Consider the following 18,616-nt stretch of genomic DNA (forward strand, 5'->3'; position numbering starts at 1 on the left):
AAGTTTCAACGATATATTATTTAAGTGTGTCAAGTAAGAACCCCAGCAAGTTTCAACGATATATTATTTAAGTGTGTCAAGTAAGAACCCTAGCAAGTTTCAACGATATATTATTTAAGTGTGTCAAGTAAGAACCCCAGCAAGTTTCAACGATATATTATTTAAGTGTGTCAAGTAAGAACCCCAGCAAGTTTCAACGATATATTATTTAAGTGTGTCAAGTAAGAACCCCAGCAAGTTTCAACGATATATTATTTAAGTGCGCCAAGTAAGATCTCCAGCAAGTTTCAACGATATATTATTTAAGTGTGTCAAGTAAGAACCCCAGCAAGTTTCAACGATATATTATTTAAGTGTGTCAAGTAAGAACCCCAGCAAGTTTCAACGATATATTATTTAAGTGTGTCAAGTAAGAACCCCAGCAAGTTTCAACGATATATTATTTAAGTGTGTCAAGTAAGAACCCTAGCAAGTTTCAACGATATATTATTTAAGTGTGTCAAGTAAGAACGCCAGCAAGTTTCAACGATATATTATTTAAGTGTGCCAAGTAAGAACCCCAGCAAGTTTCAACGATATATTATTTAAGTGTGTCAAGTAAGAACCCCAGCAAGTTTCAACGATATATTATTTAAGTGTGTCAAGTAAGAACGCCAGCAAGTTTCAACGATATATTATTTAAGTGTGTCAAGTAAGAACCCCAGCAAGTTTCAACGATATATTATTTAAGTGTGTCAAGTAAGAACCCCAGCAAGTTTCAACGATATATTATTTAAGTGTGTCAAGTAAGAACCCCAGCAAGTTTCAACGATATATTATTTAAGTGTGTCAAGTAAGAACGCCAGCAAGTTTCAACGATATATTATTTAAGTGTGCCAAGTAAGAACCCCAGCAAGTTTCAACGATATATTATTTAAGTGTGTCAAGTAAGAACCCCAGCAAGTTTCAACGATATATTATTTAAGTGTGTCAAGTAAGAACGCCAGCAAGTTTCAACGATATATTATTTAAGTGTGCCAAGTAAGAACCCCAGCAAGTTTCAACGATATATTATTTAAGTGTGTCAAGTAAGAACCCCAGCAAGTTTCAACGATATATTATTTAAGTGTGTCAAGTAAGAACCCCAGCAAGTTTCAACGATATATTATTTAAGTGTGCCAAGTAAGAACCCCAGCAAGTTTCAACGATATATTATTTAAGTGTGTCAAGTAAGAACCCCAGCAAGTTTCAACGATATATTATTTAAGTGTGTCAAGTAAGAACGCCAGCAAGTTTCAACGATATATTATTTAAGTGTGCCAAGTAAGAACGCCAGCAAGTTTCAACGATATATTATTTAAGTGTGCCAAGTAAGAACCCCAGCAAGTTTCAACGATATATTATTTAAATGTGCCATGTAAGAACCCCAGCAAGTTTCAACGATATATTATTCCGTAATTGTAAAAAGCATTCACTTTGTGGCTCATCATAATTTACAATAAAAACACATAAATTTGTTTTACCCCTTGCACTTTGTCCACCCCTCCCTCAAACACTTAACATTTTTGTATATATATGTCAATATTTTGTGTAGTAGATCAGTTTTTAATATTCTCCTGATGAAGGAAGGGTTCTTCCGAAACCGGTAGAGTGACAATAAAACTATAGTGGTCAAAAACCAATTTATGTGATATATTATTCAATGATGGTTAAATCAGATTTCACGCAAAATTATTTTGGTTCCATGATAAGTCAACACAGTGACAATTCAACACATTTAAAAAAAAAGGTGATATAAAGTCATTAGAAACGATGAAAAAAAAATCTTAACCTAACCTATCCTAATTAACCCAGTTAATGAAGTTTTTGTTTCATCACTGTCCATGACTTTATATAACTTTTTAAAGATGTGATGAATTATCATTTTGATGAGTTATCCGGTCACCGTTACCATCTCCCCCATGTTGTAAAACTTCGTGCTAAAGTTGACAAGCATGTTGAAATGTTTACTTATAGAATACTATGAGGTAACTATAACTATTGTTAAAGTATCTATTCTTTTTGCACGCGATGAAGAGAAATGTAATTTGGCAATACTAAAAAGTAAAATATTGCAAATAACAAAAGCAACAATTTAAAAAAAAAGTGAATTTCACGACAATTAAGAAATCTATTAACTACATCAAATATCAATGACATTTTATTTCAATTATGATGTACAAGAAAACGGAACATGGAATGTAAAATGTAAAAGATAATCTAAAAAGAAAAAAAATTAAGAACTAATAATCACCCATTCGGATAAACCTACTTTTATGAACCTATGTATAAAGCGAAAAAGGTCAAATAAATAACATATTTTATAGATTTAACAAACAGAAGAAAATTTGTTTGAAATGAACACTAACCCAAGCCCGCAGACGAGAGTCTTTAGTTGCGGCAACTATTTCGTCGCAGTCGCCAAATTGAGTGCGCACACACAATATTTTTTGCTACAAAATTACTAAGTAAGTAGTTAATTCAATTTTTGAAGTACATATTTTATTTCAAGCAAATCTTACAAAATTGATCAGTTTGGGTAGTAAGTAATTAAGTAAAAAAATATGGTAGTATGTGTAAAATTTGAATTCGGTTGTTGGTAGCCGCAACTAAAAAGTCTCTCTTGGCACCTCAATAGCAAGTCCATAATGATTTTATGACTGCAACTGTCTCCGCAACTAAAGTCTCTCGTCTGCACTTAACTCTGCGTTTAACTTTATTTTTTTTTGCTTCTATGCTTGGAAGTATTTTAAAATGCATTAAGCAACTTATACATGTGAGCCCCTAGCGACCGATTTATAAAAAAATAATCTAAAATATTCCAACTTCGGACCCGATTTACTTGGAAACGAAAAATCAAATAAAAAAAAGTTACACAACGAAATCGACTCCAAATGTAACATAGATTTACCGATTGCCCGAATGTATTACGACTTTTCAGATACTGTGTATAGGTAAAAATGTCTTAAAATTGATGAAAATTGCCTTTGTAGTAAAGTAAGTGGATTGTCTTAATAATTTTTAGATTTTCCAACTAGAATCTCTATTCAACGTGTAACGTCTATGCTAAACACTGAAATGGCGCAATATCTTAGTACTGACATAACAGACGTGTTAATTATTTGTTAATTTGTGTTTCTGTACCTAATTAAAGTACACAATAGCATGATGTTTAATAAACGTACATTATGTAAGTTACGGTTATAACAATCCACCATAGGAAACTTTTATTGAATTTATTTGCTACATTAAAAAAATTGTTTTTATTTGCGTAGTTACAATAATTTTAATGATGAAATAAGTAATATCTAAATTTGATAACGAGTGACGAAAAAAAAGATATATTGGTAACTTTAAAAATTCTTACATGATTGTAATGAAAAATAATCCTTTAAACTTTGTGACTGATTTTTTCGTATTTTGTTTTCAGAGGAACTAAATTTCGACGTACCTTTGGACGAAGATGATTACTTAATAAAATTTCTGAGGCCCTGCAAATTCTATGCTACGAGTGCTTTTGCGCAGGTAATAAAAACGTATTCTTCTTAAAATAACAAACTTTGTAATATTGTCCCACCATCTTCTTTCCCATCTCCTTCTCCTCTCCACTACCCTCAGCCTCACAGCATACCCTAATTGGGGATGCCATAGCCTCACTGGCTTCAGACGGTTGGGAGCAGTTGGATTCTTGAGCGGTTCCAAAAATAAAAGTTTAATTATTTATTTATTATTAATTAACTCCCTTTTTCGGGGCTTTTACATATGAATATTAAGAAATATACATTATTTATTGTACATAACTCAATTGCTTCACTAACAACATTTTATATTTGTTTAAAGATAAATTGAAGATGTCCACTGACTTGGTATAATTGTTTCCCTCCATTAGAATTCTGGGCAATTCTGCACTGAAATAAATCCTGACTTATAGTATTACGTTGTTGAATTCGGAATCTTATCAATTCTAGCAATAGAAAAACCAAGTCAGTGAAAATTCTTCTGTCTGACAATTTGAGCGTATTCATATAATTTAACAGAGTGTTGTAGTTCAACATAATTGCTGCAATACCCATTTTAAAATTTATAAAACGTAAGAATTTGTGTTGTATTCTTTCAACAGCTTGTACATGTATATTATAATATGGGTTCCAGACAGGAGAATCGTACTCAAGTTGATTTCTTACATAGGCAAAATATAACAATTTAATACACTTTATATTGTCAAAATTTCTGGTTAGCCTAGTTATAAATCCGAACATTTTTAAGTCCTTATTAGAGATTTCTGTTATGTGGTTAACAAATGAAAGATTTGATTGAAAAGTGATGCCTAAGTCTTTGATTTGTGTTAATGTCTCAAGAGCATTGTTATCAATGTTGTAATCAAAAATCACTAGATTTTTTATTCGAGAAAATCTAAGTATTTGAAATTTTGAGATATTTAAGTAAAGTCTATTTGTATTACACCAAATTAATGATTTGTTGATATTGTCTTGAAGAATGTTGCAATGGTAATTTTTTTGAATAGTTCTATAAATTTGAGGTCACAAGCAAAAAGAAAGATGGATACATCTTGAAATATTTTTGTAAGATCATTTATAAACAAGATAAATAAGATTGGGCCGAGGTGTGAACCCTGTGGAACTTTTCATTCACAAGTTATTGTTGGAATAACTTGTGAATGTTTTACCCATCAATGCAATATTAATCATTTAAGAAAAAGATAATACTACTAAATGTAAACAAAATATAAAAATAAAAATTAGTTCAAGATAATATCGTTAATTCTGAATTTGAAAGAAGAGATCAAAGAACATGATGTTAAACAATTAGGTCCCAATGGCCGAGTTGGTTGAGGCGTTGTCTCGGTAAGACAGAAAACCTGGGTTCGATTCCCTGTTACATGTTTATTATTTGTCCGTGTCTGGTTCTGTTTCATATTTGTTTATATTTATTTTCATTATCCTTTTCTTCAATGATATTTGAAAGTTCAACAATAATTTAGTAATGTTGGTGTTATTGCAGATGCAAAGGTTTTACAGGTTTAAGCAAAAGCACCCCCAGTACTGCGACGGCCTCTCCCCCAGTCGGGACAAGAACATGTTGAAACAGGGGATCATAGAGTTCCAAGAGGTGAGGGATGCAAACGGTTCCAGAATTATGAAAATTCAATCTGGAGGTAAGATTTTGGCTTATTTCAAAAGCTTTATTCTCAATTCTGTAAACAGATTACAGATTTTCACTTAAATATACGCATTTAATTTAAAAATATTTAAAAATTAATTAAATATACTTAAAGTTATTATAAAGTTCTGAAAGTATTTTGTTTTTTTTTTTAAATTTTATTTTTGTCTTAGTGGCATTGTGACAATGTCAATGACAAGGCAGAGTGGCAATATGTCATAAACAAAGTTTGATCATGGCCTTGATCGCCGAAACAGTTATTAACATTATTAAATTTGATTTACATACTTTTCATTTAAAAAAAACCGTTTTTAGTCTCATGGTTTTAGTTCAATCCAATAAACCAATTTTTAACAAAATTTACTTTCAAATTTAAGAATCTCGCACCTTAAAACTTTAAATAGGTATACATATTTGTTTAACTTGGACGTCAGTGACAATCTCTTAAAATATGGCTTCTAAAGAGGTAAATAAGAATTTTGCCCATATGATTTCGTACGCATATTTTACAAAGGTATCTATCTAATTTAGAATGTGTCCATAGACATATGAATATTAGTAGACCTGCCCTAAGTGATTAAAAGCGTATTATCCCCACTCCCCATACCGGTTCCATTGAGCCGGCTGGGCTCGCGTATGGCTTCCCATGAATCAAAAGAATGTGACGTCATCATTCTTGTTCGAACTAGCGTCGAGCTACGGTCGAGTTCGTTTTACGAAATAACGCGGCAAAATGGTCGGTTGCGCTATGAAAACTTGTAAAAATAGAAGTGAAAAAGAGAATAAACCCAATTGTCGTATTACATTCCATAGGTAAGCATTATTTTAATTTGTTTTAAGCTTATCACATCGTATAATATAGATCAGTTTTAGAAACATATACTATCACGCGATGGACGCGAACAACAAAGCCGTGTCCACAAGAATCAGGGATGTGCCTTCGCCTTTTGCGCTTTGATAAAATATGTATATATATATATATATTTATTTTTTTTACTCGCCACGTTATGAACTAATTTGCGAAGTCCAAATTTGGCAAAGTAAATTTCTTCTGTTTGCAGAGTCGTAGTTAGTTTCAGAGTATTTAGTTAAGAGACTTTTACAAATGTTTCATAATTTACTTACCCCAGTAAACAACGATGAGCACACTTGAGAATCGCTACATTGTGATGTGATATTGTGTTTCTAAAACTGATCCATATAATACGGTGTGAATAAGCTTAAAATAAAGTAAAATAATGCTTACTTATGGAATGTAATACGACAATTGGGTTTATTCTCTTTTTCACATCTATTTTTACAAGTTTTCATATCACAAGTCAACATTTTGCCGTGTTATTTCGTAAAATGAACCGATGATGCCTCGACCATAGTTCGCACAAGAATGATGACGTCACGTTTTCAAATTTCACTTGAGGCCATACGCGAGCCCAGCCGGCTCCAATGGAACCGGTATGGGGAGTGGGGATAATACGCTTTTAATCACTTAGGGCAGGTCTACTAATATTCATATGTCTATGGTATTACGTTGTTTTCGATCATATTCAATTATTAACCTATCAACTGTGGGAGGGACTCCGGAGTCCTCCAAACTAAAATCGAAGATTTTTTTTAAATCAATTTTAACCCGTGTTTACAAAGGAACTGTATGAATAATACGGCCAGAATCGCTTGCGCTAAATATTTCTTTAGGAAATATTTTTTATTTGATAAACGCAGCTTCTTTGACGGCGTTGGAATATATTATCTTCCACTTTAGAACGTGCCGCAAACATCCTTTAAATTATTTTAAATTAGTAAATCGTGAAATAATTCAAATTAATCAAATAAAAATTTTATTTGCACGCTGGGTTTCGAACCCGAAACTTCCCGCTTGCTAGTTGAGAGCGTTACCCCTCGACTACGGAGACCTTCATATCTATGATTTGTAATTTTTCTCACGGACACGGGCGTCATCACAGTCAACAGATTAATACCTTCTTTCTATGTTGGTTCATCTTTAAAATATATTTTTATTCAGCTGTTATTATTTATCTAGCATCGATAATATAACTATTGTACATGTTGTTTTCTCTTAAACTGTGCTTTTATTTTTGTACATTATTTAAACCCCTGTAAGTTGTTTATTGGATGCTGTTCTCACAAATATACTTTAATTATTAACCCTTTTGTCTTTTTCTTTTGATTTCTTCCATTGTCCGTATATATTTATATATACATAATTTATATGTATAACTCGTATATTTTTTAATAATATTATGCATAGTCTTAGAATACTGTTATTATGTCGGTGTATATAATACTGTCTTACTAATTTCTTGCAGACATATTATGATGCTTAAATGTACCTAAAAAAATGCAAATATTATACCCAAAAAATAAATAAAAAGCACCTTCATCGACAAAATACTCCCAAATAATACCCCACACCTGGCTATGTGGTGGTGAGAAGTATCTAGCTATGTAAATCTGGTCACTGAACACGCCTAAAGCCATTTCAAGTAGTTGGGGCGATACTGAGAGTATCTACAAAAACAAGGAGCAAATAATAATGTAAATGCTACGTATTATTGTGATGAAATAATGTTTGAAATAATTCGCGTAAATTAATTTTAATTAAAAGTGATAATTACATTATTTTATTATTAATAGGAAAAAAAGCGGTTGTGACAACCCTAGATCATTGTTCGAATGTGGCCGTTGCTTAGAGTAATAATATAGCCGTTGTCAAGTGTGCTTGTCGCTGTTTACTGGGGTAAGTAAATTATGAACATTCGTAAAAGGGTCTTAACTAAATACTCTGAAACTAACTACGACGCTGCAAACAGAAGAAATTTACTTTGCCGAATTTGGACTTCGCAAATTTGTTCATAACGTGGCGAGTAATTTGCGCTCCCATGTAAAAATGTCTATTCATTCAAAGCAGATTTTACTTTTAAGAAGTAAATGGTGATATTATAATGCGAGATGCCTATTTACTGTCAGATTGATTTATTGACGAATCACAGTCATCTTCACTCCCTTCGTTCTTCAACAGTTGATTTTACCCCTCGCCTTTATCTTCTCGTCTATTAATTCCTATGTCTGTGAATGTGTCAGTATTTTCAGAAATGTGCGTCATTTAAGATGTCACACTTTTAAGCCTTGATTTTACAGTATCTGGTTTTTCCCGGATGCTTGTAATATTTGTTAGCTTATTTAAATAAGGAAAGTATTTTTTTTTACCTTCAGGTTCTTAGAAAAAATGTTGCTTGCAGGTCACCTTCATTGTTGATTAAATATTACATCATCTCTATTTGCATTTCCTCGGATGCGAAAAAATAATAACGATGTGAATCATTACATTGATAAAGTACTGATTTTCATCTTTTCAAAAAAAGAATGAACGCAATGCGTATATTCTAGTAATAAGTAAGTTAAATTTTTCGAGACTGAAACAAAATGATTATCTATATAATTTTCTACAATTTTTTCAATTCCACCAGTAAATCAACACTATTTATGGAATAAAGGTAGGTTCTTGATGACTTTGCACGAACAAAAAAAAATTGATATATTTGTTAAACTTTTGCTTTATCAAAGGCAATGCATTACATCAAGTGTTGACGATATACTGCGCTGATGAAGCTAGATACCAGCTAGCCACAAACAGATCCATTCATTACTGGTTCAAGTAAGCAACTTCAGTTGATGGATTTATTTCATGAATGGCAAATTAAGATTACGGTCCTGTTTGTATTTGTAAATATTAGAATGGGGAGGATAATGAATGTTATTTCATATTATAGCAAAATGGAAGCCGAGTTTGTGCTCGCTGGGCGAGATGTTCCGCGGGGTGCAGATCGCGCTGGAGGCCGCCATGATAGAGCCCAACACGCAGCTGGGAGGGGTGGTAGTGTTGCTGGACATGCGCGGCTTCTCACTCAACCACGTCTACCAGTTCACCCCCAGCTTCGCAAAGATGGTGGTGGACTGGATACAGGTGACTTCACTTCCTCTAACATAATACTATTTGGGTGAGGGTAGGCAGAGAGGAATGACATGTGTAATATCACAGTGTTTATTGAGTAGTCCGTGAAGTTGCAGAGATGACTCCGAACCGATGCTCGACACTGTTGGTGGACGTGATCGGTGGCAAATTCCCCAGACCGAGGCTTGACACTTGGCGGTGGAAGTAGTCGATGGCGAATCTTCCAAGACGATGGTCAACACCGTATGAATCGGAGATGAACGGTGGTGGTGTGCTTATAGCAATGAAGTCGGTGGTTGTCCACCGCGTTGGTGGAGACCGGACTTGTGAGTGATGTTTAGCATTGGTGAAGACCATGGGTCTTCCAGGTGCTCCATTGTGAAGTAAGAGCCGAAGATGATGTGGATCTTGACGGCTCGATTTTGATCTCGATCTCGTAGCATGCCGCTACAAATATAATAAAAAATAAGTCAATACGTAGCTGGAAGGGGTGGTGCTGCAGGTTTCTCGCTAAACCAGATCTACCAGTTTACCTCCAGCTTTGTCAAGATATTAGTGAATTAGTTACAGGCGACATCTTGACTTATATCACAAGCAACACAGCGCGATACCCCAGGGCGGAATTTGGCCTGCTGCGCAAATGCTATCCGTTAGTTGATTCTGAATTAATTTTTAACTTACGGCGCTCCGGTGCTGTACACTAAACTTACTTTTAGAGTTTTGCAAATATAAATCGTATAAACATGAATATCTTACAGTTATTATTTGTGGTAATGATTCTTATAAATTTTGTAGTGAATTGAAATCACCCTGGACGAGATGTTCCGCGGGTTCAAATCAGATGATTACATTGACCTGAGATCTACCAATTCAGTCACTGAATTCTTTCTCAAATCGGTAGTTTTATTTAGACCAGTTCGTTTGTTTGTTTCAACCTTTTTTTAGTGAGAAAACTCAATATTCATTTTATAAGCTAAGGTTCAAACTCGAAATAAATAGCGAACTATTTAATATAATATACGTGAATTCCGGCCCTGACCGATGGGAAATTCCCAGATCGCTGGCCTTACTTGAATGTTCTTTACGTAGGTACTATTTGCGTACTATTTCGCGGTGCGCAAAACAATAAAGAAATTATGTACTGGTCATCCTGCTGTAAGATGTTGTGCGGAAGATTTTACAGTGCTGGGAAAATGACGATTCCAAGTATTGTCCGTACGACGTAAAACTAAATCTGAGAACTTGGGCAACATTGACTCTCTAGGAACTAGGCCATCTGTAATGACAATAAGGATTTCTCACATAGTTATAGTGTTGGTAAAATCTTTTTAAAACCCATGACAATAATTCAACGTAATTATTATCACTTTGGAAATACGCATCTATTTCATTATTATACTTTGTTGAAATATTAGGTTTGGTTAGATTCAATATATTAACCCTTCAGGTTTTAACGTATTTTTATCAACAAGTCCCAACGACATGGTGAAATTTAATGGAATTTCGATACGCTCTCGAGGTATCTAAAATGTGCTTCATATGGCTTATTTTTGAAATTGTTTTAAAAAGAAATACAATTTTAGAAACAAGATAAAATTATCTTCGAAATGTTTGTACTTTAATACAAATTGGTATTTCTAAAAAGATAATTTTTAATATCAAACATGAAAATGTTATTATTGGGACATTTTGATTCGAAACGTCCATAATTTTGAAAGAATTCGTTATTCATTAATCACATTCCTTTTGTGTAGGCAATTAGTAAGAAAATTGTCACATAATTTTTTATGCAGTTTATACAATAAAAAAATTAAATATTTTTTTAACTCTCAATGAAAAAATACCGCCAATTCATAATTAAGAACTTTGACATTTTAATTTTATTTTATTCATCTAATTACGTATGAATATTTGAGACAAACTGAGAAGAATAATTATTTATCTTTCCGATGATGAAAAAATCACATGTCTACGCATTATAGCAAAAAGATAATAATGCTTATTATAATGTATGGTCGCCCCGATCAGATTTGTCCTTCAGAACCTCTAATGGAATATGATGTTTGTGGCTAGTAATGTCCTTCCGAGGCCTGAAGGTTTAAGCGTATTCGGTTTCTTCTTCATTAAACAAACTTCATAACAATGGACACCAAAACATTTGAGTATCCTTATTACACAATGAATTCTATTTCCGGTGATAAAAAATATTAAATGTTACAAAAAAAATCATATCGTTATCTGCTGTGAGTTTGATTAAACTCATATCGGTAACGAAAAAGCATCATAGCAATAAATTGACGTAATAAACCATCATTTAAAAGGATGCAGCATTCATCTATTGTACGGTCTATAACAAAACTCACAACAATATTATAACATTTAATTGTAAATAAAAAGCAGGAAAAAATCATAGGGAGATTATAAATAGAAAACATATTAACACCAAATATAGACTGAAACCGAAATCACTCAAACTGTTATATAATAATAATTATTATTATTACTATTTATAATTATTTCAGAAAAAAACACTACATAATATATTTAAAATGACTTCATATTATACAAACGCCGAGAAAAATGAGTATTGCTAATTTATTAAGAATCCCTTAAAATTATTAGTAATCCGGTTAAAAAACAGGATTTCAGGCCCTTAATTAATGAATTAATTGGTTTCCTGAGATACTTAGAACTTTTAGTAAAATACGAATACATATCACGATGTTTTCACCCGGATTACCAATAATTAGCGATAGATACTCATTTTTCTCCGTGTTCTACTAAGTTTTAATAATATGTAAATGAAATCCTTAGCACGGGAGATCCCAACGAAGAAATTGTTATCTCTATTTCTTACAAAAAAGGAAGAAAATACATACATCATTATAATAAAACCTTTACTTATCTTTGACGATAATATTATCTGTGTTGTTTGCAATTTCCCAAGCATCTTAAAAGATCGTAGCCCTTTTGTATTATAAAAAGGATCAATATTGTTGGCTTTTTGATACCTCTTTTCCAAGAAGGTCCGGACGTAGAATAAAGAGTGTTCTTTTTATTAATTTTTGATTATTTTGTCAGAAGGATAATCTTGTTTCTTCTTTGTTACTTAGAAAAAAACACAGGTAGACACGTTTTTTGTGACGTTCGTTTGCACTGATTCATCGGAGCCTGTTCTCTCACAATAGTAAGAAAAAAATGTGTATTCACTAGGCACACATATACGTCCAGAATACACTTCTGTTTATTTATCCCTTCAGTGATTTTGTTCCTTTTATGTGAATACCGCACGAGAGTTCCAACTGCTCCTAACCGCCTGGAATCAGTCAGACTATGTAGTATGTGTACATGTAGTGGGGAAGGGAAGGAGTTGGGGAAGAGGAAGATTGTCCTGTTAATGATATAAAAACTTTTTAATGGCCATTAAAGAATATTGGTGATTCATATTAATTGTTAATTCATGTTATAATGTTAACTTTCCAGGAGTGCATTCCTCTAAGACTGAAGGGCGTCCACATAGTCAACCAGCCCTACATATTCAACATGGTGTTCGCCCTCTTCAAACCTTTCCTCAGAGCCAAGCTGAGGAACAGAATCCACTTCCACGGGGAAAACAGAGCTTCTCTCATGAAGTTCATCCCTGCCAACGCACTGCGACCAGAGTTCGGAGGAACAATGGACATGCCTGAGCTGGCTGGATCATTGTTATGCGATCTGCTTTGTAAATATGAAGAAGATTATGCAAGTAAGTAACCAAATATGATTTTTAATAATTTAGGAAACCCGATGTAATGATTACAATATATCGTTTATCTACAGCTTGTCCTGGGGCAAAGTGAAAGCTCTTTTTGAATAAATATGTATTACTTCTTCAATTACAATTGGTAAACTACTTTAATTTAATTAAATGAAAACAAAATATTTTTATACACTATTGTTTACTTAAAAAGGATCAATTTGTTTCGAAACCAATGATTTTTTTATTCTGAAAACATTGGTTTCGAAACATGTCGATCCTTTTTGATTAAATAGTGGTGTATACAAGATTTTTTATGACCATTTATTAATTCTACGTATAATAATAAATAATACAACGTATAAATTCAGAATCAGCGTTTGTTGATCGATATGTTTGTTTGTTGATTTATATGTTTGTTTGTTGATTTATATTTTTTTTATGCCATAATATTTTTCACTAAAATTCCTTATTAACGTGATGTGAAAGTTCGTGCCACACTATAATAGTAGGCGATATTCAATATTTTGAAGAACGATAACCATTTATGTACAAAAATTCTAAGGAATTGACTGATATACTGCCTGCAAAACGAAAGGAATTCAGTAGGTTTAAAATTATATGCAATATCTACAAGTACATTTTATTCTCGATTAGAGATATGAATAAGAAACTCTAGTGAAAAATAGTATGGCCAACAAATAAATTCATGTAGATGAACAAACGCTAATTCTGAATTAAATTTTATTATATATTATTTTACGTAGAATTTAAAGTCGTCATTTATAAGTGAATAAAACACCGTCACATTAGAACATCCTATATTTATTGTTTTTGTGTTTAATTCGTAGAACTCCATTTAATTTTTTTTTTAATTTAATTAAATTCAAATTTAATTATTAAGTTCTGCAAGTATTTTTTGGTTTTTGTTATTGTTACAGCTATTTCGACTTTTAAGGCTATTTTAAAACTGTGGTTTTAGCCACGTTTAGACGACTTATTAATATGATTCTATTTTACCCCCTCCCAATTTAAAATGATTTATTACCGGTTAAACCGATTTACTGATAAAATAATTGTGACGATACATTTCATATTCTGTGGTGGGATTTCGAAGTCTGTTTTCCCCACATTAATGTTATCTTAATTGTTTAATAATGATGTCGCAGTTATTAATTGATTTAAATGTGTTATATTATTTAGGTTTTATAAAAATTCCCCGCTTCTAAGTATGTTCACAAAACCTAAACAATATAACACATTTAAATAAATTAATAACTGATAATAATATTTGGTAATCTGCTACCAAACTAATGTACATATATGACATTATTATTGTTGATTATAATCATTCTAACATAATAATGGGTACCACACAATGAGATTCATTAACATCTCATTTGACAACGGAATGGTATCACAGAGGAAAAATTCTAGAAACGCTCATGAAAGAAAATATTCAGTTGAAATACCAAGGGGTAATCAAACTTACAAGTACGATATAGATAAAATTTGTAGCAAGCATTTATCAGATCACCTAAATTACACTATTTTGTGGTTGCATCACAAATAATCCTCGCAACAAAATGCAGTCGACTTTAGACAAAAGAGAAAAAGGAGCATTTTTTTGTTATCTTGATGGCATCATACCATTGTTTTCGTAGCAGTGCAGGTTTTGGAAGACTGAAATTGTTTACCAGGAGCGGTCACGGATGTATTTTTGCACATTGGTAGAGTACAATAACTGTAGTGAAGAGATTTTTTTTTTTTTATTTTTTTTTTTTTTATTAAATATCAAAATAATATACAAAAATCAAAAAGTCCCAATAAACTACTTTAAAGTAGTTTGTCATTGGGTGCTTTTAACTTAAACAGATTATATCAAATGTATACATTCATATCATGAGAGGTGTAATACAATAAAAATAAAAAAACAAAAAACAATTAAAGCGTATGCAGTTAGAAATAGTTTGTATTGGAGTCTAGTACAAACTATTTCTTTCAGCTAGCCAATTTTTCAACAAAAAAATTCTTTTTATATTTGTACATTTTTTGATTTCTGCAGGTAACATATTTAAACAATTTGGTATCATGTAGTCTAGCGTTCTTTTTCCATATTTGTTTACATGCTTTGGTACGATTAGTCCTTCATTTAATGTAAATCGAGTATTGTAAGTGTGTTCCAGTCTATTTATGTACATAGGGCTATTTATGTGCTGAAAAATTATTTTATACCACATAATTGCTCTTACCGAGAGGATTTTCAGATTTTGATAAAGGTGTGGAACATTATGCCTTTGTTCATATAAACTTTTATGAGCTAATAATTTAACAAGAGAATTTTGAACTGCTTGAACATGATTTATATTGTTTAGATGTTTTACCTAGTGTTCTTTTATATCAAAAGCGGTTAGATAGAATTTCTCGACTCTCGACGCCGCCATACAGAATACGGTGCCTGTTGAAGTAAAACATAAGCTTTTTGTTACTGGTTACGTCACATAGACAACCCGCGTATTTGATGCATTTTCGGGAGATCAGAAAAACCAAAAATTTGAAAAATATTTTGATTATAACAATTTAAAAATATATATTGGTATTTGATTAAAAATAATAAAGAAGGACTGGAGTTCCGTATTATATAATAATAATAAGTGCATTACTTTTGCAACATAACCCCTTTGAATTATGCGTTATACCAACATGACGCGATACACACCTTTTTTGCAAAAATTCTAAAATATTAAAACAAAAACACATATGGAAGTTTGGAAACAACTATAGAAAACTACTCTAAAAAATCTTTATCGTTATTGAACTTTTTCTTGTTGCAGTATGGCAATTTATTTATTGTACCCACCCGCAAATAACAATGGAAATAATTTTAAATACTTGTTTTTCAGGAGCTGACAAATTTGGCTACAATAAGAAATTGGCGAAAGAATCGTTATAACTATGGTCATACCTACCTACCTACTATCTTATTAACAAGATTTGTGTGATATTTCCTTAATACCATGTCAAAGTACCATGACTTTTAATGATTTAAGTTTTTATGATTTTTAACTGCTATAATAATTACATAGGTTTATGTTTAGGCACCTACTGATATAAATAATTATAGGTACTTACATAAATGTTACACACGTTTATGCTTAGGCACTGATTTAAATAATTAGATTTTTAAGGCAAGCAATGAAAATGTGATTTTATAATATTTTAAATATTTTTGATCACCGTGCTGAATTATATTTAAATTTCTATCCACTCGAGCGATTAGTGTCATATATATATATGACACCAATCGCTCGAGTGGATAGAAATTTAAATATAATTCAGCACGGTGATCATATATATATATATATATATATATATATATACACACTATATACACAGCTACCATGATATTTCAAAAATACAGTTCCTCAAAATATTGATATGGAAACATATAAAACTGCTTACTACGGTTTAAAGCCAATAAATCCCACCTACATTTCACCTTTTTTCTATATTTTTTGGTTTTATAAATTTTCCCATTATGGAAAGCGGTCACCCAAAAAGTTTTTGCAAACTTGGCATAGTATATAATTCTAACCTGTCATACAAATTCATGGCCATAAGTGGTGTACCTCAAGGGTCGCATTTAGGTCCAATACTTTTTTTTACTGTATTTGATAATAATGTTAAAGTGTTGCTTTTCGCAGAACATCTAAAGTTTTTTAAACTAATAAAAACTATAGATGATTGTATTCACATTCAAATAAATTACAAGATTGGTGCAAACTTAACAGACTTTCTTTAAACATTAGTAAATTTCACATAATAAGATTTTTAGGATAAAAATAACAATGTTATTCTTAGCTCTGTAAATGAAATAAATGATCTTGGCATTTTTTTTTGAAAATTTAATTATTTTTACACGTCAGCACAATAACAAATAAAGGATTGAAAATACTTGGCTTCAATTCTCCGTAATGGCAGAGAATTCAAAAAATCAACAACATTAAAAATCTTATATTGTTTTTTAATTAAGTTGAGTATACTTCTTCTAACTGGTCCCCTCCCTATAAAATCCACTCAGATTCCATCGAAAAAATTCAGTAAAAAGATATATCAACTATAAAATCACTATACCAATAGAAACTATAAAATTACAACTTCTAAGAATAATTTTTTTTTAAACTCTCAGATAGTTAATGGAATTATAGACAGTCCTGATTTATTAATCCTAATCACCTTCAACATACCAACAAGAACTACTCGATCGAATTTCAACAACATTATCAGGAATGAGTAATTTAGATACTCGCTTGTACCTAGATTACGTGCAGTTGGCCATAGTTTTGCAAAAATTGTAGATGTGTTCAACTGCACGAAGGCTATATAAGTATAGTAAAATACCTAAATAATGTTAATAACCAAGTTAAGCATGATACTCACTTCTTCCGCAGAGAATTTCTACATGTATAATTAATAGCAAACTTTTATTTCTTGATTACTGTTGCACTAAACTATTATGTATTTCAAATGTTTGTAAAAGCCCGCATGACCGTAGAACATATAGATAAATGAATAAATAATATGCCAAAAATCGCTAGAGTGGTTGATGTTTTGATATAATTACTGGTTTTGTAACAATTTTTTTGAATGTATATGTTTCCTAGTTCACTTAATTGCCTAATTTCTTACATTATTTTTTTTTCAAAAGTGTAGGTGTGTTTTTTTGTATGTATAACGTCTGGACTAATAAAATTTCAAAAAATATAGACGATTTTTTTATTTATTTCTAATAATTATAACTTAAGTTTTTGTGGATCTTTCTTACTATATTAAAGAGTAATAAGTTGAATTGTGACTTAATTTAGGTTAAAAATATTTTGAAATAGTTGATTTTAGCAAGAAAAAGGATTGTGTCGATGAAAAAATAAATAATTTTTTATTTATTTAATAAAACAATAATGTATGCATTTTATAGAAACTTTATTTATGAATGCATCCAATTAAAATAAGCTGCTGTCTTGCCAACAGAATACAAATTTTCCATACTAAAATTATTTATAAAAAATAAAAACAATTTCAAGAACAGTAAAATGCCAAATATTCCTGATAAATGTGAAAACATGTTTCTTGGAGTTTTGTTACCATTTAGTTAATTTTAAACAACTATATTATAATTGTTTTTATAGACTAAAATATTTATGGGTAACCCTGTACGGTTTTTGACGTACCCTGTTTGATAGGCACTTTTCTTCGAAAATCTATTTAATTCCTACAAAGTTTGCGGTTAAAGCAATTCATAAAAATTTGGCACCCGACATTTTACTGTACTTGTTAAAAAAAACCGTATATTTTAAAACCAGTAAATGTGATGAATAATTGAAAAATAGGGAAGTACAAAAATTATTTTTTACTTACAAGAATGATTATTTAATCACATGAACAAAAGCTTTGTTTTATTTCTAATAGTATATTACTAAAATCTAATATGTTTGTTTCATTGGCCGAATTTTAGGAGCAAAAACTAATTTCCAAACCACCTGCATAGCTAAACCAATTTTATTTATATTAAATAAGATACTTATTACATATATTCTTTTAAGTGATGTTTATAAAAAAATATATTATTTATAATCACATTTAAATTTTTATTTATACAAAAAATGGAATGATTTATACACTTCAAACATTGTTATACTCATTCCACCACAATG

At 31.2% G+C, this 18,616-nt stretch overlaps 1 protein-coding gene across 1 annotated transcript in view; it reads left to right on the top strand.

Annotated features, from left to right (window-relative positions):
• Window positions 1-16,251, top strand: part of LOC149424584 (alpha-tocopherol transfer protein-like) — a 33,064-nt gene extending 16,813 nt beyond the window's left edge. The window contains exons 2-6 of the mRNA XM_089630886.1: window positions 3,449-3,543; window positions 5,041-5,194; window positions 8,988-9,181; window positions 12,653-12,914; window positions 15,809-16,251. Coding sequence (XP_089487012.1) covers window positions 3,449-3,543; window positions 5,041-5,194; window positions 8,988-9,181; window positions 12,653-12,914; window positions 15,809-15,858 — 755 coding nt within the window. The 3' untranslated portion in view covers window positions 15,859-16,251. The remainder of the gene's footprint in view (window positions 1-3,448; window positions 3,544-5,040; window positions 5,195-8,987; window positions 9,182-12,652; window positions 12,915-15,808) is intronic.
• Window positions 16,252-18,616: the final 2,365 nt, after the last annotated feature.

Source organism: Hesperophylax consimilis, chromosome 4 (assembly GCF_061612785.1).
Source record: "Hesperophylax consimilis isolate HC1 chromosome 4, BYU_Hcon_1.0, whole genome shotgun sequence".
Classification (NCBI taxonomy): domain Eukaryota; kingdom Metazoa; phylum Arthropoda; class Insecta; order Trichoptera; family Limnephilidae; genus Hesperophylax; species Hesperophylax consimilis.